General features: G+C 38.7%; 1 protein-coding gene across 1 annotated transcript in view; it reads right to left on the minus strand.

Moving 5' to 3' along the window:
• STPG2 (sperm tail PG-rich repeat containing 2) overlaps positions 1–14,344 on the minus strand; it is a 547,712-nt gene that overhangs the window by 367,579 nt on the left and 165,789 nt on the right. The window contains exon 7 of the mRNA XM_078002688.1: positions 6,354–6,514. Coding sequence (XP_077858814.1) covers positions 6,354–6,514 — 161 coding nt within the window. The remainder of the gene's footprint in view (positions 1–6,353; positions 6,515–14,344) is intronic.

Consider the following 14,344-nt stretch of genomic DNA (forward strand, 5'->3'; position numbering starts at 1 on the left):
ATCGGGACTTGTTGGACAGTGGGTGCAGCCCATGGAGGGCAAGCTGAAGCAGGGCGGGGCATCGCCTCAACCAGCAAGTGCAATAGGTTGAGGGATTTCCCTTTCCTAGCCAAGGGAAGCCATGACAGATTGTACCTGGAAAATCGGTTCACTCCAGCCCAAACACTGCACTTTTCCCATAGTCTTAGCAACAGGCAGGCCAGAAGATTTTCTCCCATGCCTGGCTCAGTGGGTCCCATGCCCACAGAGGTTTGCTCACTGCTAGCGCAGAAATCTGAGATCAACCTGCCAGGCTGCAGCCAGGCAGGGGGAGGGATGTCCACCATTACTGAGGCTTGAGTAGGTAAACAAAGCAGTCGGGAAGCTCAAACTGGGCAGAGCCCACTGGAGCTCAGCCAGGCCTACTGCCTCTATAGACTCCACCTCGGTGGGCAGAGAATAGTGGAACAAAAGGCGGCAGACAGGTTCTACAGACTTAAACGTCCCTGTCTAACAACTCTGAAGAGGGCAGTGGTTCTCTCAGCACAGCATTTTAGCTCTGAGAATGGACAGACTGCCTCCACAAGTGGGACTCTGACCGCTGCATAGCCTAACTGGGAGACACTTCCCAGTAGGGGCTGACAGACACATCATACAGGCAGGTGCCCCTCTGGGACAAAGCTTCCATAAAAAAGATCAGGCAGCAATATTTACTGTTCTACAATATTTGCTTTTCTGCAGCCTTCACTGGTGATACCCAGGAAAACAGTGTCTGGAGTGGACCTCCAGCAAACGCCAACAGACCTGCAGCTGAGGGACCTGACTATTAAAAGGAAAACTAACAAAAAGGAATAGCATCAACATCAACAAAAAGGGCATCCACACCAAAACCCCATCTGTAGGTCACCATCCAAGACCAAAGGTAGATAAAACCACAAAGATGGGGAGAAACCAGAGCAAAAAGCTGAAAATTCTAAAAAGCAGAGTGCCTCTTCTCCAAAGCATTGCAGCTCCCTGCCAGCAACAAAACAAAGCTGAGTGACTGACTTTTACGAGTTAACAAAAGTAGGCTTCAGAAGCTTGGTAATAAGAAACTTCTCCAAGTTAAAGGAGCACATTAGAACCCATTGCAAGGAAGCTAGCTAAAAACCTTCAAAAAAGGTTACACGAATGGCTAACTAGAATAACCAGGGTAGAAAAGACCTTAAATGACCTGACAGAGCTGAAAACCATGGCATGAGAATTTCATGATGCATGCACAAGCTTCAATAGCTGACTCAATCAAGTGGAAGAAAGGGAATCAGTGACTGAAGATCAAATTAATGAAATAAAGTGAAAAGACAATTTTAGAGAAAAAAGAAACAAACAAAACCTCTAAGAAATATGAGACTATGTGAAAAGAACAATTCTACATTTGATTGGTGTACCAGAAAGTGATGAGGAGAATGGAACAAGTTGGAAAACACTCTTCAGGACATTATCCAGGAGAACTTCCTGAACCTAGCAAGGGAAGCAAACATTCAAATTCCCACAAAGGGAAGCCCATTAGACTAACAGCGGATCTCTCCACTGGCAGAAATCCTACAGGCCAGAAGAGAGTGGGGGTCAATATTCAACATTCTTCAAAACAATTTTCAACCCAGAATTTCATATCCAGCCAAACTAAGCTTCATAAGTGAAGGAGAAATAAAATCCTTTACAGACAAGCAAATGCTGAGAGATTTTGTTACCACCAAGCCTGCCTTACAAGAGCTCCTAGACAAAGCACTAAACATGGAAATGAACAACTGGTACCAGCCACTGCAATAACATGCCAAATTAAAGACCATCAATGCTATGAAGAAACTGCATCAACTAATGGGCCAAATAACTAGCTAACATCATAATGACAGGATCAAATTCACACATAACAACATTGATCTTAAATGTAAATGGGCTAAATGACCCAATTAAAAGACACAGATTGGCAAATTGGATAAAGAGTAAGATGTACCAGTGTGCTGTATTCAGGAGACCTGTCTCACATGCAGAGACACACATAGGCTCAAAATAAAGGGACGGAGGAAGAACTACCAAGCAAATGGAAAGTAAAAAAGGAGCAGGGGTTGTGATCCTAGTCTCTGATAAAACAGACTTTAAACCAACAAAGATCAAAAGAGACAAAGAAGGCCATTACATAATGGTAAAGGGATCAATTCAACAGGAAGAGCTAACTATCCTAAATATATATGCACCCAATACAGGAGCATCCCAATTCATAAAGCAAGTCCTTAGATACCTACATTAGACTCCCACACAATAATAATGGGAGACTTTAACACCCCATTGTCAACATTAGACAGATCAATGAGACAGAAAGTTAACAAGGATATCTAGGACTTGAACTCAGCTCTGCAGCAAGCAGACCTAATAGACATCTACAGAACTCTCCACCCCAAATCAACACAATATACATTCTTCTCAGCACCACATAGCACTTATTCCAAAATTGACCACATAGATGGAAGTAAAACACTCCTCAGCAAATGCAAAAATAACAGAAACTCTAACAAACTGTCTCTCAGACCACAGTGCAATCAAATTAGAACTCAGGATTAAGAAACTCACTCAAAACCGCACAACTACACAGAAACTGAACAACCTGCTCCAGAATGACTACTGCGTAAATAACAAAATGAAGGCAGAAATAAAGATGTTCCTTGAAACCAATGAGAACAAAGATACAACATACCAGAATCTCTGGGACACATTTAAAGCAGTGTGTAGAGGGAAATGTATAGCACTAAATGCCCACAAGAGAGAGCAGGAAAGATCTAAAATTGACACCCTAACATCACAATGAAAAGAACTAGAGAAGCAAGAGTAAATACATTCAAAAGCTAGCAGAAGGCAAGAAATAACTAAGATCAGAGCAGAACTGAAGGAGATAGAGACATAAAAAAACTTCAAAAAATCAATGAATCCAGGAGCTGGTTTTTTGAAACGATCAACAAAATTGATAGACCACTAGCAAGACTAATAAAGAAGAAAAGAGAGAAGACTCAAATAGATGCAATAAAAAATAATAAAGGGGATATCACCACTGATCCCACAGAAAATACAAACTACCATCAGAGAATACTATAAACACCTCTATGCAAATAAACTAGAAAACCTAGAAGAAATGGACAAATTCCTGGACACATATACCCTCCCAAGACTAAACCAGGAAGAAGTTGAATCCCTGAATAGACCAATAACAGACTCTGAAATTGAGGCAATAATTAATTAATTATTGAGCCTACCAATCAAAGAAAGTCCAGGACCAGACAGATCCACAGTTGAATTCTACCAGAGGTACAAAGAGGAGTTGGTACCATTCCTTCTGAAACTATTCCAATCAATAGAAAAAGAGTAAATCATCCCTAACTCATTTTATGAGACCAGCATCATCCTGATACCAAAGCCCGGCAGAGACACAACAGGAAAAGAGAATTTTAGACCAATATCCCTGATGAACATTGATGCAAATATCCTCAATAATATACTGGTAAACTGAATCCAGCAGCAAATCAAAAAGCTTATCCACCAAGATCAAGTTGACTTCATCCCTGAGATGGAAGGCTGGTTCAACATATGCAAATCAATAAACATAATCCATCATATAAACAGAACCAAAGACAAGAACCACATGATTATCTTAATAGATGCAGAAAAGGCCTTCAACAAAATTCAGCAGCCCTTCATGCTAAAAACTCTCAATAAACTAGGTATTGATGGAATGTACCTCAAAATAATAAAAGCTATTTATGACAAACCCACAGTCAGTATCATACTGAATGGGCAAAAACGGGAAGTATTCCCTTTGAAAACTTGCACAAGACAGGGATGCCCACTCTCACCACTCCTGTTCAACGTAGTGTTGGAAATTCTGGCCAGGGCAACCAGGCAGGAGAAAGAAATAAAGGGTATTCAATTAGGAAAAGAGGAAGTCAAATTGTCTCTGTTTGCAGATAACATGATTGTATATTTGGAAAACCCCATTATCTCAGCCCAAAATCTCCCTAAGCTGATAAGAAACTTCAGCAAAGTCTCAGGATACAGAATCAACATGCAAAAATCACAAGCATCTTATACACCAATAACAGACAAACAGACAGCCAAATCATGAGTGAACTCCATTCACAATTGCTACAAGGAGAATAAAATACCTAGGAATCCAACTTACAAGGGATGTGAAGGACCTCTTCAAGGAGAACTACAAACCATTGCTTAACAAAATAAAAGAGGACACAAACAAATGGAAGAACATTCTATGCTCATGGATAGGAAGGATCGATATTATGAAAATGGCCATACTGCCCAAGGTAATATATAGATTCAATGCCATCCCCATCAAGCTACCAATGACTTTCTTCACAGAATTGGAAAAAACTACTTTAACATTCATATGGAACCAAAAAAGTGCCTGCATTGCCAAGACTAAGCAAAAAGAACAAAGCTGGAGACATCATGCTACCTGACTTCAAACTATACTAGAAGGCTACGGTAACCAAAACAGCAAATATAGTACTGGTACCAAAACAGAGATATAGACCAATGGAATAGAACAGAGGCCTCAGAAATAACACCATACATCTACAGTAATCTGATCTTTGACAAACCTGACAAAAACAAGCAATGGGGAAAGAATTCCCTATTTAATAAATGGTGCTGGTACAACTGGCTAGCCATATGCAGAACAATGACATTTCATCCCTTCCTTACAGCTTATACGAAAATTAATTCAAGATGGATTAGTGACTTAAAAGTTAGAACTAAAACCATAAAATCCCTAGAAGAAAACCTATAGGCAATATGATTCAGGACACAGGCATGGGCAAGGACTTCATGACTAAAACACCAACAGCAATGGCAACAAAAGCCCAAATAGACAAATGGGATCTAATTAAACTAAACAGCTTCTGCACAGGAAAAGAAACTATTATTAGAGTGAACAGGCAACCTACGCAATGGGAGAAAATTTTTGCAATCTACCCATCTGACAAAGGGCTAATATCCAGAATCTACAAAGAACTTAAACAAATTTACAAGAAAAAAACAACACTATCAAAAAGTAGACAAAGGATATCCTCAAAAGAAGACATTTATGCAGCCAACAGGCACAAAAAATTGGTCATCATCACTGATCATTAGAGAAATACAAATCACAACCACAATGAGAAACTATCTCATGCCAGTTAGAATGGTGATCATTAAAAAGTCAGAAAACAACAGATGCTGGAGAGGATGTGGAGAAATAGGAAAGCTTTTACACTGTTGGTGGGAGTGTAAATTAGTTATTCATTGTGGAAGACAGTGTGGTGATTCCTCAAGGAACTAGAACTAGAAATACCATTTGACCTAGCCATCCCATTACCGGGTACATACCCAAGGGATTATAAGTCATGGTACTATACAGACACACATGCACACATATGTTTATTGTAGCACTATTCACAATAGCAAAGACTTGGAACCAATTCAAATGTTCATCAATGATAGACTGGATTAAGAAAATGTGGCACATATACACCATGGAATACTATGCAATCATAAAAAAGGATGAGTTCATGTCCTTTGCAGGGACATGAAGCTGGAAACCATCATTCTCAGCAAACTAACACAAGAACAGAAAACCAAACACCGCGTGTTCTCACTCATAGGTAGGAATTGAACAATGAGAACACTTGGACACAGGGTGGGGAACATCACACACTGAGGACTGTCGTGGGGTGGTTGGCGGGGAGAGTGATAGCATTAGGAGAAATACCTAATGTAAATGACGAGTTGACGGGTGTAGCAAACTAACATGGCACATGTATACCTATGTAACAAACCTGCACATTATGTGCATGTACCCTAGAACTTAAAGTGTAATGAAAGATAAATAAAATAAAATAAAATCATAATAAAAAAAGAATTCCATGTGTCACACAGAACTTTCTCCAAATTAGAAAGCTTTCCATTTTAAAATCAATTGTCTAGTTTATTCTCCCTAAGTCTTCACTTCCCTGTATTAAGCATCTTCATTTTTTTCAAATGTTCTTTGGGTTACATGGTTTAAACTTACGTGCCTTCACCATTCTGATCACCTTCCCATGAGCACATCCCAAGAGCATATGTTTTCAAACACTATATTTTTCATCTCTAGAAATTCAATTTGTGTTTTTTATTTCTGCCATTTCTCTATTACTTAATATGTTCAATATTTCTTCTACTTTCCTTAACATATGGAATATGATTATAATAACTATTTTACATCCTTTTCTATTAATTATAACATGCAATTTCAAGAGAACCCTAATAGCTTGATAGTCAACATAAAGAATATTATTTTGGTATGAATGTATTACCTGATAATCAGCAGGCCCAGGGGTATCAGAAGCTTCTTTCTGAACCAAGAAGAAAGTCCGAGGAGCAGAAGAACCAAATGCACTTTTCTTCTGTTTCTTTGAGCAGATATTTCTAACACTGGCAATTATAGTATTGTTCAAGATATTATAAAATCCAGGACCTAAAATTATTAAAAGTATCATATATAAGAATAAGCATGCTTTTATATGCATCTTTTGAACTGAGTAATTTTTAATTAAGAGTTTTTTATTTAGAAAAAGCCCGCACGTATTTCTGGCATAAATGCAAAATGGCATAGTCACATTTTAAAATTTAGTCAAATTTTTATACAGTTAACATATACTTGCAGATATGGTTTGGCTGTGTCCCCACCCAAATCCCAGCTTGAATTGTTTGTAGTTCCCAAAATTCCCATGTGTCATGGGAGGAACCTAGTGGGAGGTAATTGAATCAAGGGGGTGGATCTTTTCCATGCTGTTCTTGTGACAGTGAATAAATATCATGAGATCTGATGGTTTTAAAAATAGGAGTTTCCCTGTACGACCTCTCTTCTCTTGTCTGCTGTCATGTGAGACATGCCTTTCACCTTCTGCCATGATTGTGAGGCCTTCCCAACCACGTGGAACCATAAGTCCATTAAACCTCTTTCTTTTGTAAATTGCCCAGTTTGGGGTATGTCTTTATTAGCAGAATGAAAACAGACTAATACAATAAATTGGTACCAGTAGAGTTGGACACTGCTGTAGATACCTGAAAATGTTGAAGCAACTTTGGAACTGGGTAACAGGCAGGGGTTGGAATGGTTTAGAGGGCTCAGAAGAAGACAGAAAAATGTGGGAAAGTTTGGAACTTCTTAGAGACTTCTTGAATGGCTTTGACCAAAATGCTGATAGCAATATGCACAATGAAGTCGAGGCTGAGGTGGCCTCAGATGGACAGATGGAGATGAGGCACTTGTTGGGAACTGGAGCAAAGGTGACTTTTGTTATGTTTTGACAAACAGACTGGTAGCATTTTGCCCCTGTCTTAGATATTTGTGGAACTTTGAACTTGAGAGACATGATTTAGGCTATCTGGCAGAAGAAATTTCTAAGGAGCAAAGCATTCAAGATGTGACTTGGGTGCTGTTAAAGGCATTCAGTTTTATAAGGAAAGCAGAGCACAAAAGTTCACAAAATTTGCAGCCTGATAGAAAAATGTGATAGAAAAAGAAAAACCCATTTTCTTAGGAGAAATTCAAGCTGGCTGCAGAAATTTGCATATTTAATGAGAAGCTGAAAGTTAATCCCCAAGACAATGGGGAAAATGTCTCCAGGGCATGTCAGAGGTCTTCATGGCAGCCCCTCCCATCACAGGCCCAGAGGCCTAGGAGAAAAAAGTGATTTTGTAGACTGGGCCCAGGGTCCTGGTGCTATAGGCATCCTAAGGACTTGGTGCCCTGCATCCCAGCCACTCCAGCCATTGCTAAAATGAGCCAACATAGAACTCAGGTTGTGGCTTCAGAGGGTGCAAGCCCCAAGCCTTGGCAGCTATGTATGGAAATTCCTGTATGTCCAAGCAGAAGTTTGCTGCAGGGGTGGGGGCCCTTATGGAGAACCTCTGCTAGGGCAGTGCAGAAGGAAAATGTGGGGTCAGAGTCACCATACAGAGTCCCTCTTGAGGCACCACCTAATGGAGCTGTGAGAAGAGGGCCACTGTATTCCAGACCCCAGAATTGTAGATTTACCGACAGCTTGCACCATGTGCCTGGAAAAGCTACAGACAAAACACCAGCCCATGAAAACAGCCAGGAGGGAGGCTGTATCCTACAAAGCCTCAGGGCTGGAGATGCCCAAGACTGTAGGAACCTACCTCTTGCATCAGCATGACCTGGATGTGAGACATGGAGTCAAAGGAGATTATTTTGGAGCTTTAGGATTTGACTGCCCCGCTGGATTTCAGACTTGCATGGGGCCTGTAGCTCCTTTGTTTCTGTCAATTTCTCCCACTTGGAATGGGTGTGTTTACCCAAGGCCTGTACCCCCATTGTATCTAGGAAGTAACTAACTTGCTTTTGATTTTACTGGCTCATAGTTGGAAGGGACGTGCCTTGTCTCAGATGATACTTTGGACTGTGGACTTCTGAATTAATGCTGAATGAGTTAAGACTTTTTGGGACTGTTGGGAAGGCATGGTTTGTTTAGAAATATGAGGACATGAGATTTGGGAGGGGCCTAGGGTGGAATGATATGGTTTGGCTCTGTCCCCACCCAAATTTCATCTTGAATTGTAGCTCCCACAATTCTTATGTGTCTTGAGAGGAACCGGGTGGGAGGTAATTGAATCATAGGGGTGGGTCTTTCCCGTGTTGTTCTCATGATAGTGAATAAGCCTCACAAGATCTGATGGTTTTAAAAACAGGAGTTTCCCTGCACAAGCTCCCTTCTCTTGTCTGCTGCCATGTGAGACATGCCTTTCACCTTCCACCATGATTGTGAGACATCCCCAGCTACATGGAACTGTAAGTCCATTAAAACTCTTTCTTTTTTAAATTGCCTGGTCTTGGGTATGTCTTTATCAGCAGCATGACCACAGGCTAATATACTTGCCATATGACCAGAAATTCTATTTCTAGGTATTTTCCCAAAAGAAATGAAAGGAACCCAAGTGTCCATCAGCTGATGAATAAGTAAACAAAATGTGCTACACCCAAACCGTGGAATACTACTCAGCGATAAAGAAGAAAGATAAACACAACAATATAAATGAATCTCTAAAATATCATAAGTAAAAAAAGGCAGACTCAAAAGCTTGAATAATATATAATTCCATTTTTATGTAAATTTAGAAAAGATAAAATCATAGCAGTAGAAACAGTTCCTAGGGCCAGAGTGAGAATAGAGATTAACTGCAAAGGAACATGAAGAAACGTTTTAGGAATGATTAAAGTGCTCCAAAACATTACTGTAATTGTGATTGCCTGACTACATACATCTACCAAAACTCATCAAATTGTACATTTAAATGAATAATTTTTATTATGTATTTGGTATACCTCAATAGAGCAGATATAAATAAATAAATCTCAACACTAAGTTTTCAAAGAATAATACAGCAGCATTAAAATAAATTTCACAAAAAAATTAATATATCCTATCACTTGACCTCCCTATCACAAAAGTTATTTTAATTTTTGCCTTTTACTTTTCTGTGCATATTCATAACCTGGAATATTTTCCACAGTGGTAGTCTGAGTGAATTTAGGTTCATATATTTTTCATTCAAAATAATACAACTTTCTATGCTGTTGAAAAGTTTTTATCAAGACAGTCAAATACTTAAAACAAATACTTGAGTATGTTGTTTAAAAAATCAATTCTAGTGAGCAGCAATATCTATCAGATGCAATATAATATGCTTAAAGAACACTTAACTTGGTTGTACTCATGTTATCTGCATTCTGCTAAATTAGTCCTGCCACTAAATAGATATGAAACTTCACTTAGATCTCATTTGTTTTTCTGGGCTTCAAGTTCCTCATCTAAAAATAATAGGAATTGATTAGATCAGTATCTGTCCAAGAACAATCTACAAGATAAGGGGTTTACAACTAAATGTAAATTGACTATTTCACTAAGCATTTTGTAACTAGTCTTTCTGAATGAAGAGAGTGCTGTGTTGATTTATGTTCTGGTAGGACCTCTTCTCATCACAGGCAGGAAACAGTTGACAAAAGAGTGTCATTGGTTAGTACTGGGTTAGATGTCACTTCGGTTCATTACAGATCTAAAAGTGATTAAATCTTTCTGCATAGAAATATCCTTCATACTTCTGAGACATATAAGATTTCTCTCTAACTGTAAACAAACTCTTTCCAATTTTTCAAATATTCCAGTTCTATTCTATTCCCTAAAAATATCTATGAAAATTCTGTTGTGCCAACTCTCAAAAAACCTAAGCACTAATACATGTTATTCCTGCCGCCTTTCAACATTCTTCCAGTGATAATGTTTAGGAAAATGATAAACAGAAAGTATAATGAAAACTATTTGAGCCACCACTTAAGATATACAAATAACAAGTAACTATGTCAAATCTATCTCCCTTCTGGCTCAAGAGCATAACATAGCACTTTGCAGGAGAGCTTAAGTACTTAATATAGCATCCTCAGGGCTAGGGACCTCAGACATACCCATCTCAGGTACTACCTCATTAAGCTTCTGACTTGGAAAGCCATTCTGATCATATGGTTCACTCACATTAGAACTTTCTTATATTTATCTTAGAGTTATTAAGTGTAGAAATGCCCAGGAACCCCAGATGACATCTGCTATGGGAGAGTTAAAAGGGTTAGGGGTGCCTTATAACAGCAAACATTCTGGAGCTCCACATTAGGTGGTCAAATCTGCTCTATGACTGCTTTACAAGTCAAATTCATTACTGTACTCTAATAATTACATGAAAAGAAATCATATTTCCATGACGACCATTCTTACTAATCCTTAAAACATATAAGATTCTAGATTACATTTTAGAGTTCATTCTTAATTTAACTTGCCCTTTATAAATAAACTAACTTTGAAGAATGTATAATATTTTATTTGTAATATACTAGACCATCAAACTGACAGTAAGACCCAATCTTAGAGTAACTGGGCGACACAATAAGTTAATATTTAGAAATAATTTGGATTTCAGATTCATGATATATAAATAAGTAACTCAAAATCAAAGCTGTTGGAACTTTAAACTATTTTGAGCCTTAAAGGATTGTGTTTATGCAACCTGAATCACATGACAGACAGCTGTAACTTTTGTTCCTCTGATTATAGATTCACCTTTTCTTTATCCACATTTTTTTCTAAAATACTGTAAAATACTAAAAAGTGCCAGAGAAGACCCCTTGCCTCTCCACTATTGATCTTCATTATAGCTTAACTTTCCTTTTACTTCTCTGACACAAAGATCTCATGACTATCGCATTGTCTAAGATGGAATATTAAATCCACTCTTTTAAATTGGAAAAGAAAAACAGCTATAGCTAAACTGCTATAACTAATCAAATTGCTATAACTCATAAACCAGCTTTTTAAAAAATGTTATAATCCTATTAAATTTCTTTATTATCTGACTATAAGAATATAAGAGCAAGACCTTTTCACCTTTGGAGCACTGACCCCATTCTTTTGGAGTCTGTGTTACTTGAATAGCTATTCTAACCTTTGCACTTGAATAAACTCTCTTAAACTGGATTCTGACCCTTTTGATTATTTCAACTTTACAATGATAAACACTACTGAGCTAACCTCAAATGGCACTCTTAAAGTAGTTGTACTTCAACATAGAGGCTCAGGGTTCCAAGACCAACTGTTTCAAGAGGCCCAGGTCAATCTGTAAAGCAAATGGTTTTATCTGAGAAGTGCTAGAGTATCACTTCCACTCCATGCATTGGTCAAGAAAGCACCAGGGCTAGTCAAAACTGAAGGGGATAAGAGAGACTCAATCTCTCCAAGGAATGAGTAGCAAACAATTATACCAAGTGTATTATTATAACCGAACTCTAAAATTTGTGGCAGTGACTTTGGAATCAGGCAATCGATCAGAAAGTAGAGCAACCTGATGAGTTAGAATAAAGGCCTTGAGGAGACTGTTGGTGATGACTTGAAAGACAGTGAGGAAAATGTTATTAGAGGATGGAGAAATGCTAACTGGTATTATGCAATGGCAGAAATTTTAGTAACACTAATGCTTGAGGTAATGAAGAAAATACCTAATGAACTGCTGGATTCTAACTAAGGAAATGTCCAGGCTGAATGTCAAAGTGCCAATAGTTCCTTTTATCCATGTGTGAGAAGGTATAGATAGAAGGGAAAGAGTTTACAGTGTTCAGTTTTCTAGAACTACCATTTGATCCAGCAATTCCATTACTAGGTATATACCCAAAGGAATACAAACTGTTCTGTTACAAAGACACATGCACGTGTATGTTCATTGAGACACTATTCACAACAGCAAAGACATGGAATCAACCTAAATGCATGTCAATGGTAGACTGGATAAAGAAAATGTGGTACATATACACCATGAAATACTATGCAGCAATAAAAAAGAATGAGATAATGTCCTTTGCAGAAACATGGATGGAGCTACAGGCCATTATCCTTAGCAAACTAACACAGAAACATAAAACCAAATACCACATGTTTGCACTTATAAGTGGGAGCAAAATAATGAGAACACATGGACACATAGAGAGGAACCACAGACAATGGGGCCTAGCAATGGTGGAAGGTGGGAGGAGGGAGACAATCAGGAAAAATAACTAATGGGTACTAGGATTAATATCTGGTGATGAAATAGTCTGTACAAGAAACCCCCATGACACAAATTTACCTATATGACAATCCCACACATGTGCCCCTGAACCTAAAAGTTAAAAATAAATAAATAAAAAGTAATAAACTGTTAACTTTTCAAGGAGAATGTATAAGAAATAGAAAGGAACTAGAATTTCCTAGATTTGAAAATAAACTCTTTTTCATCCCCAGTCTATCCAGACAACAAAAATCTCTCAAAGAAAGAAGTGGCTTAAAGGCAAAGACATAAAGCAGGATTTGGCTGTAAGATCTTTTGTTTAATTTTTAGAAATAGTTATGGTAATCCCTCATAGAACCTCTCGAAAAGGGGCCTTAAGAATCTTAAGGTCTTGTATCCTAGACGCTTTTCACTTAGACAATGATGCCCTAACAACCTAAGGGTGTTAAAAACAATAGTCTCAAAGGTGATACAAAAGAGACAAAATAGACAAAGGTGATACAAAACATGTAACAGTCTCACAGGTGATTTTAAAAAGTTTTCTAAGAAAATGTAAGTGTGGCTTTTACCTAGTGGATTTGATTATAAATTAATACAATCAGAAATTCAAACGTTTTATAAGAATAAAAGAGACAATAAGAGTAAAAATGAAAAGAAGCTGATAGAAGCAGGCTGAGAAAGCTACAGCTGCAAACACAGCCTATTTCATAGAGAAAAATGATGACTCAGAGAAGAACCAAGAGCCTAAAAGGCAGAATAAAGAACCACAGAAAATCATTCCCCCCAGAGAGTCTAACTGGATCCTCATCAAGGAAATGCTAATATGTACCCAGCTGAATTTCAGAATTGCTATGGTACTGTGACTGTTGTGGGCCTCCAGTTTTCCCTTTTCCTGAATAGGAGTGTCTGATTGGATCATCCTATATCTCTCCCACCACCTTATGGTGAATGAAACAACCCTCTCTTTGGTTCACAGTTCTGCTTATAGAGAAGGAGCTGTACCTTAAGAACCACACACAAGGATCCTCATCTGTACCTACACCTAACTTAGATGACAAGATCCGGGGCTGGGAGTTGTGGCTTATGCTTGTAATGCCAATACTTTGAGAGCTGAGGTGGAAAGATCATTTGAGGTTAGGAGTTAAAGAACAGCCTGGGCAACAAAAGGAGGCCTCATTTCCACATTTTTTTTTTTTTTTTTTTTTTTGAGATGGAGTCTTGCTCTGTCGCCAGGCTGTAGGGCAGTGGCACGATCTCGGCTCAGTGCAAGCTCCGCCTCCCGGGTTCAAGCGATTCCCCTGCCTCAGCCTCCCCAATAGCTGGGACTACAGATGTGCGCCACCACGCCCAGCTAATATTTGTATTTTAGTATAGATAGGGTTTCACCATGTTGGCCAGAATGGTCGCTATCTCCTGACCTCGTGATCCACCTGCCTAAGCCTCCCCAAATTATGGGATTAAAGGTGTGAGCCACCGTGCCCGGCCAAATTTTTTTTTTAAATAGCCAAGCATTGTAGCAGGAGCCTGTAGTTCCATCTACTCAGAGGGCTGAAGCAGGAGGATCCTTTGAGCCAGGAGCTGGAGGCTGCAGTGAATTATGATCTCACCACTGCACTCCAGCCTGGATGACAGAGAGAGAGAGAGAGATCATGTCTCAAAACATTTTTTAAAAAATTATCCTGGACTGTGAAATTAT

Source organism: Macaca mulatta, chromosome 5, assembly GCF_049350105.2.
Source record: "Macaca mulatta isolate MMU2019108-1 chromosome 5, T2T-MMU8v2.0, whole genome shotgun sequence".
Classification (NCBI taxonomy): Eukaryota; Metazoa; Chordata; class Mammalia; order Primates; family Cercopithecidae; genus Macaca; species Macaca mulatta.